The sequence below is a fragment of the Hyla sarda genome, chromosome 3 (assembly GCF_029499605.1).
Source record: "Hyla sarda isolate aHylSar1 chromosome 3, aHylSar1.hap1, whole genome shotgun sequence".
Lineage (NCBI taxonomy): Eukaryota > Metazoa > Chordata > Amphibia > Anura > Hylidae > Hyla > Hyla sarda.
In genome coordinates this window covers 192,634,320-192,646,461 of record NC_079191.1, presented here as the reverse complement: position 1 = coordinate 192,646,461, position 12,142 = coordinate 192,634,320, and the positions used below count along the sequence as shown (strand labels likewise).

Sequence of the window (12,142 nt, the reverse complement as noted above, 5' to 3'; positions counted from 1 at the left end):
GCCAATGATTGACAGAGTGTGGCTTTGTGTCAAAGATACAGACCAGGTAGAGGTCAGCAACGGGATCCAGACACTGTTAAAACAGCAGCATTAGAGGATCAAATGGGGAAATAATTTTATTTTTTATTTAACACTTTCAAAAAAGATACTAATAAATATTATTTTTTTCAATTACATAATTTTAGATTTTTTTTTAGATTTTCTGTACTGTTCTGTACATGATAATGGGGGCTATCATCTTGTCTGAACAGAAGTTAACAGCATTCAGACATAGTATGCTTTACAGCAGTCAGATGTACTATAGGAAGTTATTGATTTGAGATATTTGTTGGCTTTTTGGAAGAGCTTTTTATCTATGCTCTGTGCAGAGTTCACTGGATTTCTCTGCACAATAATTCTCTCTGGTCAGTGTAAACATAAATATACACGCACACATAAAATTACACTTTCCTTTTAAAGCGTGCCTGTCATATCCCACAAAAAAAGTTAGTTACTCATTACCTTATCCTGATCATGTTCATATCATTTTATGTGTCTAGCACCTATATTTCTCACAAATACCTTCCATCTGTTGCCCACTTGCTTTGTCATCCTGTGCTTTGGAGGGGTTGTATCCTCACTCTGCATGTCTCATCTGAGGACACAACCCCTCTAAGTGCTGGGACTCTCCATCCAGTCACTGCAGGCTTCTCTGTAACATCCTCCTCCCTCTTCTGAATGCTGCAGTCTGATAGAACAGGAGTGAGCACAGAAGAGCGCTAGTCCCACCCTCACTTACTGGACTTTGTCCATGCCTGTGCTTCAGCTTGGACAAAGATGATGCTGCTGCCAGACAGTATTGCGTTCTGGATGGTATAGGGAGTTCTTTTTATTTCATAAGCCATGATTTCTATAAAAAGGAAATCTATTTTTTATGGAGTATATTAGAAAGGTTAATGTTTTGCCAAGATGTACAACATATAAAAAGTTTTTGAATCTGACAGTGCCCATTTAAGCAATTTGTGCCTCACGTGCCTTCTAGGTGCGCCTTTTTAATACATGGTTTTCTTGGTCATCACTTGTAACTGTATACTGCATATTCTAAAAGTACAAAAACAGTTAAATGTTTCTTTTATCTTTACAGGCACTTTATAACCAATACTTACAGTTTAAAGAGAAAGACATCCCACCAAAGGAAACAGAGAAGGAGAAGATTAAGCACCTGTACTCATTGCTGGAAGTGCGTGTTATATGCGTGATGTTAGTGCATTGCCTTTATGGATTAGTGAATCCCTTAACATTAAGACATGTTTTTATTTTCAGGCTTGGATTGAATTTGGACGCATCAAGCTTTCTAAGGGATACCATCCAAATGACATAGAAAAAGAATGGGGAAAGCTTATTATTGCTATGTTTGAAAGGGAAAAAGCAATAAGACCTGAAATTGAAAGGTATGCATAATGTTGTTTATAGTTTGCTTAATATACTAAAATGCTATTACCATAAAAAATGTAAGTATTAAATCAGGTGTTATATGTACACAATAACACATCAAAAATATTACCTTTTGGGGTCCGGTTTGTTGCTTTTTTATTGGCCTCTGTGACCAAGATCACAGTGGAACCACAGGTAAAGAAAATGAGAAATCTAAAGATGGATAGCTGTTATAAGTAAGGACATTATCAAGTGCGAGAAACGTATTGACAAAGATAATTAAAGGTAATCTGTCAATTCTATATTGTGATTGTGCTCAGAGCTACAGGAATGGGCAGATATCTGAAAGGATCTTTGAAACGTGTCTCCTAGCTTCATGGCTGTTATAATATTTTATAGTTATAAAATGATGTTTTCCTTCCAAGCTCAAGTGTCATAGAGGTGGTGCTGAGCTTCAGGTTGCAGGTCTTCCCCCCATGCCTTCCTGCCTGCATGATTGATGTACAGGGCTCAGTGCTGGAAACCAAATCCTGTAAATCAGTCATGCACAACATGGATGAGGTGCACAGGGAAAGCTAACAGAGATATGGCCTGCAGGGGGTGATAAATTTGCACAAAGGGTAATAAAAGGGGAATGCAATGGCACAGAGGGGATCAAGAGTAAATAATTTGGCACAGGGGTATTAAAGGGAAGGTGATTTGGCCCAAGGAAATTAAGTGGCAGGGGGATGGGGGTGTGAATGATGTGGCCAGCGGACATACTGAAGCAGGAGACCATTGCTTGAACAACAGTCTTCTGCTTCTGTGCTGGGGCTGCTGCACAGGGTGTAGTGGGGGCCAGGGCCCCTTACTGGGGTATTGACTGTACCCCCTGACGGCGACCATGTGTACAAGGTAGGGCCGGCACATAAGCCTGGTTGTCCCCTATTGGGAATGTTTTGTCCCCCTATTGGGAAGGTTGTGTCCCCTATTGGGAATGTTGTGTCCCCTATTGGGAATGTTTTGTCCCCCTATTGGGAATGTTTTGTCCCCTATTGGGAGTGTTTTGTCCCTTATTGGATTGTTTTATGCCAATAGCAGAATTCTTTTTACTTTTTAACATTCATTTTGCAACATATGCACCACAAACTGGTAGCAATAAAAAGAATAAATGTATACTACTCGTCCAACAAAAAACAACCTTTTATACTATTTATGTGCATTTGGAAAAATGTCAACGCTAATGAGCAGTAAAAGCTTGGAAGATTGATATATAGTTATGTTAGAAAAGTTCTATTATAACCTGTAACTTGATTTAAATCCTTGCTTATCTTGGGCTTAAGAGTCCAGTGGGCAGTCCTATAGTTATTTACAGCCTTCCATATATGATAATGTATACCGATTAGAACCTCCCATTGGACTACTAAACCCAAAAAAGAACAGAAATTTCAGTCAAGTTACAAGTTAATCAATATGCTCAGCTTCTCCTTATATTTACAGGGGTGGGGAAATGTAATAAAAATTGACTTGTCCAAGGGACTAAAACGGAGCAAAATCTACTTGTCCATCATGACGATCCACTTATCCTGGTACACAAAATAATTTTAACCAAAATAGTCTGCAAAAAAAGGTCTTTATTAGTTTATTTAGTTTTTGCACTTTTGTTTTTTCCTCCTCGCCCTTTAATTGCCATAACTCCTCTATTTTCCCATCTACAGACCCATATGGGGGCTTATTTTTGTGGGACCAATTGTACTTTGAAAGGACACCTTTTATTTTTCTATTACATACTGTATACTCCGAAACAAAGAAAAAATTATTTTTGAGGGGAAATTGCTATTTTGGGTTTTTTATTTTTTACGCCATTCACCTATTGGTCTGACTTACATGGTATTTTGATACTTTAGGTTGCCCTGATTACAACAATACCAAATTTGTTTAGTTTCCTTCATGTTTTTTTCTGACCCCTATAACATTTTAATTTTTCCGCATACTGGGCTGTATGAGGGATAGTTTTTTTGTGCCATAATCTGCTGTTTGTATCTGCATCATTTTGGTATTGATCAGCCTTTTTGATTGCTTTTTACTTTATTTTTTCTGGATATGATGTTTAAAAAAAACGCAGTTCTTTGGTTTGGTATTTTTTTTTTATGTTAACGCCATTGACCGTACAGGATATATAATGTTATATTTTAATAGTTGGGACACATACGCCAATACCAAATATGTTTATTTTAATTATGTTTACATGTTTTTTTTATAGGGGGGGGGGGTAATGTGAATTTTTAATATGGAAATATGGAATGGGTTAATTGTGTTAATGGTGTAATTGGGTGTTTTTGAACTTTCATTAAACTTTTTAATTTGTATATTTTTTTACACTTTAGTAGTCCCTTAGGGGACTTTTAGGAGGAATCATTAGTTTCCTCATACAGATTAATGCAGTTCTACGGAACTCCATTGATCTGTGTGATCAGTGCTCATTTGATTGAGCGTGCTCCAAACAGGCTCAAATACAGATGCACGGCAGCCAGGGAAGGAGAGGTAAGCCCTCTGGCTACCTCCACAGTGAATCGCCCCTTCGCGATCATGCTTAGGGGGGGTATTGGGTCTTGCGATCTACCCCACTGGACCACCAGGGACTGGTTAATGGTCCCTTTAGACGCCGCTGTCAACTTTGCATGCCGGGCTATTAACGGTGGACCCCAGCTACTGAAATCAACTAAGGGTCAACGGGTATGGAGCAGGCTTGAGTGTGTCAGGAGTCCGCTCCATACACCCTGAGCGCTGCCGGCTTGTCTGGCTGGAGCATCGGCTCTACTAGCCCGAAGCAGGGCTAAATGTCAGCGAAATTTATCTGCCTGGCATCCGCATATCCCGGGCGTCAGTTGATAGGAATTCCACTTCCCTGTATTTAACATGCTGCTGGTAGGTCAAACTGCTTTTACAATGTGACAGGTCCCCTTTAAAGGGCTGTGTCTTTAGGGTCTATTCACATGTACCGCATCCGCTGCAAATTTGACCCATGTAACTAGCTAAAAACTCTCATCAGACCTTCTGCGAGTTTTCTGCGTTTTGAACTCGTGGATTTCCAGGTACCTGCATATGTTCTACTCTGGCTAAAGATTGTTAATAAACTTTATTAAAATAACAGTGCAGCAAAATCACATAAACGCAAGAAAAATGCTAGTAAAATACCAGACTATTGAAATACTCCACAGAGATGAGAAACCATTGATTTCAATGGCACTTACATCAGCAACGTATTTTACAGTGTCAAATCCGCAGCGGATTTGTTACATGTGAATAAACCCTTAAAGGGGTACTCTGCCCCTAGACATCGTATCCCCAATCCAAGGATAGGGGATAAGATGTCTGATTGAAGGGGTCCCACTGCTGGGGACCCCCGCAATCTCTCCTGCAGCCCCCCAAGTCATCAGCTCTCCGGAGCTAGGTTTGCTCCGTGGCTGATGACTCACGATACAGGAACCGGCAGTTCGTGACTATTACCACGCCCCCTCCCATAGACTTGCATTACGGGGCGTGGAATGACATGATAAGGAGCGGAGCCATGACGTCACGAACCGCCAGCCCTTGTCATCAGCCACGGAGCAAACTTAGCTCCGGAGAGCTTATGATTTGGGGGGCTGCAGGAGAGATCGCGGGGGACCCCAGCAGCGCGTCCCCTGCAATCAGACATCTTTTCCCCTATTCTTGGAAAGGGGATAAGATGTCTAGGGGCGGAGTAACCCTTTAAGAGGCAAACAAGTTTGCAATTTATTTAAAGATATAGGGGGAGAGTTATCAAAACCTGAGTTGCCCATAGCAACCAATCAGATCGCTGCTTTCATGTTTAACAAGGCCTCTAAAAAACTGAAAGAAGCGATCTGATTGGTTGCTATGGGCAATATGGGTAACTTTTCTTTGGACAGGTTTTGATAAATCTCCCCCATAATTCCTATTATTTACTTGAGGTATAAGTTACATCTTGATCAATGTAGATGACATGTCATAGAGGTAAGAGGGTGTGTGTAAAACATGGGCTGTCCATTCAGCATATGTGTATGATACTGCAGCAAGGCGAGAGTAAGAGTCTTTTTGCACATGTTTTCATCTTTTTAACCATAAAGCTCTTTTTAGTACAAAGAGCATCCCACATGGATTTGAATTCCTTTATATAAAGCATCATGTGATGAATGACTTTAACTTCATAGCTTGCAACCTTTAACTCTGTCTGGCGTGCTGCAACAATTACTTTGCCAAACTGTGCGCTTGTTGTGCATGTTAATTGTTTCCTGGTCATGGCTGTTCTGGGATGTAAACATTGCTGGTGTATCAACACAGAGACTCGGGACTGTCTGATTGAGAATAATTGAAATATTTGGCATATCCATTTCCCACAGACGCCCAAATGAAGCCGATAAGCCCAAACTTGCTCAGTGTTAAAGCTAGGGAGGAAAGGCAAACTCGAACTGGTATATGTGGCTGCAGGCAAAATCCTTTGAAGAGCAATGTGAACATTATTTGCTGGGTTTTGAATCTACATGTTAGAGCCTATTTAAGAAAGGACGCTAGTGGTACTCTTAGCCAGTAGGGATATATTTTAGTTCCTGGAAGCTGTACATTCTGGAGGTTTTTTTACTCTTATCTTTTATCATACTGTCAGTTTGGAGGGGTGACTGAGGGTCAGTAGTATAAAAATGAACAGCACCTGTTATGGCTACTACAGTAGTGACTCTATACTCACAGGGAGCAGTCGTACTAGTGTTGGCTCAAATGAGAACTTACTGTCAGTTCACTGTGGTCCTACCATGATTAATTCATACATAAGTTTTGGTGGAGAACAGTCGGGCGGCACAAGGTATGTGTTATTATACACTTATTTAACCTGATATATATATATATATATATATATATATATATATATATGTATATATATATATATATATAAATGATACAGTGTATATATATATATATATATATATATATATATATAATTTATACAGTATATATATATTTATATATAGATAGATACAGTATGTATATATATATATATATATATATACATACATACTGTATATATATATATATATATATATATATATATATATTGATATCAAAATTGAAAAAAACGCAACACAGAAAGTGTCTTTAGTGCACAAAAAGTTCATTTGTTTATTCCATCATCAGCAAACTTGCTGATGATGGAATAAACAAATCAACTTTTTTTGCACTAAAGACACTTTGTGTGCTGCGTTTTTTTTTTCAATTTTTATGTTGAAGTTGGAGTCCTTAACCAAGTCTCCTGTGACTGCGTGCACCTTACTACTACTTGGATTTGGATTGCCAGTTGTGCTGCTTTTTTGGAAACTTTATATATTGATAGATAGATAAATAGTACACAGTATATCGTTTTTATATATCTATCTATCTTCTACTTATTTATTTAAATACACACACACAAAATGTTTTGCTTGCTTGAACATCTTTATACTTATGAGAAATTAGTTTTCCTCATGTTTGTCTTGACTATTTGTCCATTATTTACTTACTTTTAGACAAGAGATGCTGCAACAAATTGCAATCCGAGTGCAGAGAGATAGTCTCGGATGTGAAGATAAGCTGATACTAGCTCGGAGTGCTCTCCAAGTTGTAAGTAGTGCTGACACTTTCCTGCAGAACATCTTGACTGACAGTTTACTGTCTTTTAGTATTTTTTACATTTATAATTTTTTTTTACATTTTTTACACTTATCGTTGAAAAATGTGATATAAATTGCTTGGAATACAAATGTGTAAGCTCTGTTTTTCCTACTGTAGGACACTAAGCGGATGGAATCTGGAATCCAGTTTCAAAATGAATCTGAGATTGCGGGTTACCTAATTGAATGCGAAAATCTACTGAGACAACAGCTGGCGGATGTCCAGGCACTTGTGGAGGGAAAGTATTATCAGGCAGACCAGTTAGTACAGAGGTAATACTGGTTATTTTAGTAACAATTCTCTCTCTTATCTACATAAATCAGGTAATAGTAATATTTTTCATACACTGTAGTGATTATTGTTCTCTCCCTGCAGGGTTGCTTCTTTGCGGGATGAACTTTTCACGCTGAGAAATGAATACTCTTCAATTTACAGCACTGGACGGATGATTGCGTCTGATCAGACACAACTTATGATATCAGGAATATCACAAAGCTTAAACTCAGGATTTTCACAAGGCTTGAACCCTGTAATGAACTCTGCAATGTCCCACAATATGACACCAATGTCACCAACCGGCCTGGCTCCAAGTATGTCTGGCAGCATGTCTCCTGGTCTCCCACCTAATCTTGCTCCTGGTCTTACAACCAATATCTCTCATGGCTTTAATTCACATTTGACTCCTATGACACCATCATTTGCGCCAAACTTTAACCCAGGTTTAATCCAAAACTATGGAAATGGAATGAACTCAAATGCATTACAGTCACTCAAGCTCATGCAAGTCAAGAAACCATTAATGAAATCATCCTTTGCTGATCAAAATTTGCCCGAGGAAGAAATGAATATAAAATTTGTTCAAGACCTCTCCAGCTGGGTGGACGAAATGCAGGTAGTGTATCCATGGATAGACAAATATACTTGTATACCTACCTGCGAGGGACTAATGGGCGTTTTAACCTGCTGTATTGTCAGTGTAGTGTATAGAATTTTCCACCTTCAGCTGCATTTTATTATTGCGATTTGTTGTTGAATATGTTACTCTCATTACGGAGCAGCAAGATCAAATATTACAAATGTTGCTGTGAAAGATGGTGGTTGGAATAGTTACATCATAAGGTTGGCTGTGGTAATGCTTAACAGGGTTATCTCAAGATGAAAAGTTATCACTTATCATGTGCCTGATCCCCTGGAATCTCTTTTGGTCACAAGAATTATTGTTTTGAGTGCCCCGGTTTGAATGGAGCAACAGATGACTATGCTCCATTGACACTATGGGACTGCCAAATATAGCTGAAGTATGTACTGGCACTCCTATAGAGTTTGAATAGAGTGGCAGTGTGCATATTTGACAGTCGCTCCATTCGAAGAGGGGAACTTTGGACCCCATTCTTGTGATTGTAGAGGGTCTCAGCCATTAGCCCTCACTGATCACGCATTTATCACCTATTCTTTGTCATTTTGAAAAAACTCTTTTATTGATCAGCGCATAACATTTTATTGGAGATTGTAAGACTGATCAACATATGAAGGTGTCTTCATTTCTGTAATGCCAAACCTATGTTCTCCGACAGCTACAAATGGACCGAGCAGAGTGGGGTTCAGAATTGTCCAGCATTGAACTCCATTTACAGAATCACAAAAATTTCCATGCGATTGTTGAAGAATTTGAAATCAGTCTTAAAGAGGCAAAAATGAGCGAGGTATTGGTATAGTAACGTCTGCACTGTACAACTACACACTAGCTGCAGCACTTAGTTTTGTCTGATTTTTGTTTTCACAACTGCTCGCGCGCGCACACACACACACATATATATATATATTTGTTCAGCAAGAAAAAGTTCTCCTTTAAATTCTTGCTATGTCAGATCTTTCCATGTCAGAAACAATATGATAAACAGAACAACAGAACATTTAATCTTCCCCTCCCTGCAGCTTATGTTATGTCTGTGCTTGCTTACATTTTCCAGGTCTAACACTAGCACATTGTGAAATCTAATTACATTGTAAGCATATTATGCCTCCGGTTATAAGACTGCACATAGTTGTATACATTACTTATAATGTTACCTGAAACTGGTTATAGCTCTGCTGTTCTCAGATAATAATTCAACTGGGTTTTTTAATGTGCAGATAAAATGACACAACTAAATCTGTTCTGACACATCACTATTGTAGTATATTTGGACACTATATACACGTCTTTGTAATCAGAGATATATTTTTCCCAGTACAGAGGTTAAAGAAATAAAACATATACAAAGATTAAAAACACACAGTGTTGTTTGTACATCCATTGTTAAATACTGTTCCTATTTTATTTCAGCTGCAGATGGCAGGTCCTTCAAAGGGTTCTTATGCTGATCTTCTCAGCAAAGTAGAGGGCTCCTATTCAAAGTTACTGGTAAGGCGATTGCTAAATGTTTATGATCAATCACAGTAACCCGATAGCGATAAGCGACGTCCTCTGTCACAAATGATACTATAACTAGCTCCTATGAGCAGTGTATTAGTACGGCACTGGTGACCTTCACTACTGCATATGCCTCAGAATGTCCTGTTCGGGGAATAGTGGGGAGATTTCTTATTTCCATCTTCTTTCTGGCATAAGCATTACTTTCTGACTACGGTAAACTGTCAGCAAAAAAAATTACTGCTTCATGATTATATGCAATATTAGCAAAGCTTTTTTTTTTTTTATCTAGCTTTATTGATATCTACATTTTGCACAATATAGTCTCTAACTTAAAGAGAACCTGTAGTTCGCCTGACACATATGCTTCAGTAAACTCCTAAAATTACTCATTTGGATCGTCTTTTTTTTTTAGAATTGTGAGGTAGTATTTATATATTTTTTACTCTGTGAAGTACCGTATATATTCGAGTATAAGCCGAGTTTTTCAGCACTATTTTTTGTGCTGAAAACGCCCCCCTCGGTTTATACTCGAGTGAACGCCTGTCAATCCCTTTCAGTGGTCTTCAACCTGCGGACCTCCAGATGTTGCAAAACTACAACTCCCAGCATGCCCGGACAGCCATCGGCTGTCTGGGCATGCTAGGAGTTGTAGTTTTGAAACATCTGGAGGTCCGCAGGTTGAAGACCACTGCGGACCTTCGTCATCATCCAGACCCCCACTTTAGTTTTCTACTCACCTCCCCTCGGTGGGAAGGAAGAGTGAGCTGGTCCGGGCCATCTATGCTGCAGGGACCGTCCGGTGGGGAGGGTTAGTCTTTCCAGGCTGTCCATCTTCACCAGGAGGCCCTCTTCTCCACTCCGGGCCCGGCCCCGGACTAGTGACACACGAAAGCCGCAGTGGTCTTCAACCTGCGGACCTCCAGATGTTTCAAAACTACAACTCCCAACATGCTGGGAGTTGTAGCTTTGCAACATCTGGAGGTCTGCAGATTGAAGCCCACTGATTGAAGGGATTGACAGGCGGTGATGATGAAGGGGGGGAGAGATGATGACAGGGTGATGATGATGGGGGTCTGGATGATGACAGGGTGATGATGACGGGGGTCTGGATGATGATAGAGTGATGATGACAGGGGTGTTAATGACAGGGGTCTGGATGATGACAGGGGGGATGATGTATTTCCCACCCTAGGCTTATATTCGAGTCAATAACTTTTCCTGGGTTTTTGGGGTGAAATTAGGGGCCTCGGCTTATATTCGGGTCGGCTTATACTCGAGTATATACCGTAGTACTTTTCTTATTCCTAAAAATGTATAAATAAATTGACCACTGGGTGCTACCATTTCACTTGTTGTTGAGGTATTTTTTTACATAGTGTAATAGTGTCCAGTCAGTTCTGTCGGCATAGCAACATACCCTATTAATTAGTTAAGAAAAATGTTAACACCCAGTTTATTCATATATTTTCTGGAGGACCCATACAAATCGAAGTTCTCGATTTGAAGATGCTCCAAAACTGTTATATCATGGGGAATACATGTAGTTACTAACGCAGACAAGGGGAGCTGACAAGTCCTCCATAGCCAGTTTGCCACCAGTAGTGTACATGAATCAGATATCTACTGCTGGTACTCCAATGACAGTATAATGAGAATGCACTTCATTCACTATAATATGAACATAGGCAACATGAGGCCATGTAGGTTAATAAACAGATATTTGGGCAGTTGGCGATATATTGTTATTTATTTCTTTGTTTCATTTTATTTTTTACATTTGTTTTTATTAGAGTATATCGAGAAACCGCCAGAAGCACCTAGACTCCCTTTACAGCTTTGTCACCAGAGCCACAAGGGAGCTAATATGGCTGAATGAAAAAGAAGAGGAGGAAGTAGCATATGACTGGAGTGATAGAAACCAAAACATAACAGTTAAAAAGGACTATCATGCTGTAAGTGGTTCACCTCAAGCAAAACTCCAGCATTGGTTCATTTTGGTATATATTTACGTTGCTCTGTTTAAAGGGGTATTCCTAACATCACATGTTATTTGGATAAGAGATAGCAAGTTATTGGTGGGAGTCTGGCTGCTGAAACTCCCACCAATCAAATTGCTATGCGCTATTCTCTCGATAGGGGAATATTCCTTTAAAGGGGTACTCCAATTGAGGGGTGTGGCGTGATGTCACTACCCCCGCAGCCTGCACCCAATGCTGGGGCAGTGGAGTAGCCCTTTAATGAGCCCTTGTTTTACAAGTAGCTATGTAGAACAGAAATAGTCTACTAATATATAACACAAGCCCCTTTTTAGTATTACAAGGTTACCCAGGACCCAGTGTAAACAAACTGGATGCTTAGTCTGTGTACACATATAGAAGCAACTGTACAGAATGAAAGCAAGCCAAAACAGGATAACATGTGTATTATTCTAAAGCATCCAGCTAAGGCATATTGTCCCATATTTGTAATATTGGTCCTGATTTAAGTGGAGTGGAGTTTTCTTTGTGGGTTTTGTTTCCTGAGTTATTTTTCTATGGTATTTACTAATGTTTCCTTACATTTTGTACTTTTCCCTATGTTGTGGTTTTCCGGAGCTCAAATCCACCATATTTTCTGTAGTAAATATTTTCG

At 39.3% G+C, this 12,142-nt stretch overlaps 1 protein-coding gene across 20 annotated transcripts in view; it reads left to right on the top strand.

Annotated features, from left to right (window-relative positions):
- Positions 1-12,142, top strand: part of DST (dystonin) — a 613,928-nt gene that overhangs the window by 340,228 nt on the left and 261,558 nt on the right. For all 20 annotated transcript variants that reach the window (XM_056565774.1, XM_056565763.1, XM_056565758.1 and 17 more), the window contains 8 exons: positions 1,124-1,219; positions 1,303-1,430; positions 6,951-7,044; positions 7,213-7,367; positions 7,471-7,987; positions 8,670-8,798; positions 9,422-9,499; positions 11,302-11,463. In XM_056565774.1, the coding sequence (XP_056421749.1) occupies positions 1,124-1,219; positions 1,303-1,430; positions 6,951-7,044; positions 7,213-7,367; positions 7,471-7,987; positions 8,670-8,798; positions 9,422-9,499; positions 11,302-11,463 (1,359 nt within the window). The remainder of the gene's footprint in view (positions 1-1,123; positions 1,220-1,302; positions 1,431-6,950; positions 7,045-7,212; positions 7,368-7,470; positions 7,988-8,669; positions 8,799-9,421; positions 9,500-11,301; positions 11,464-12,142) is intronic.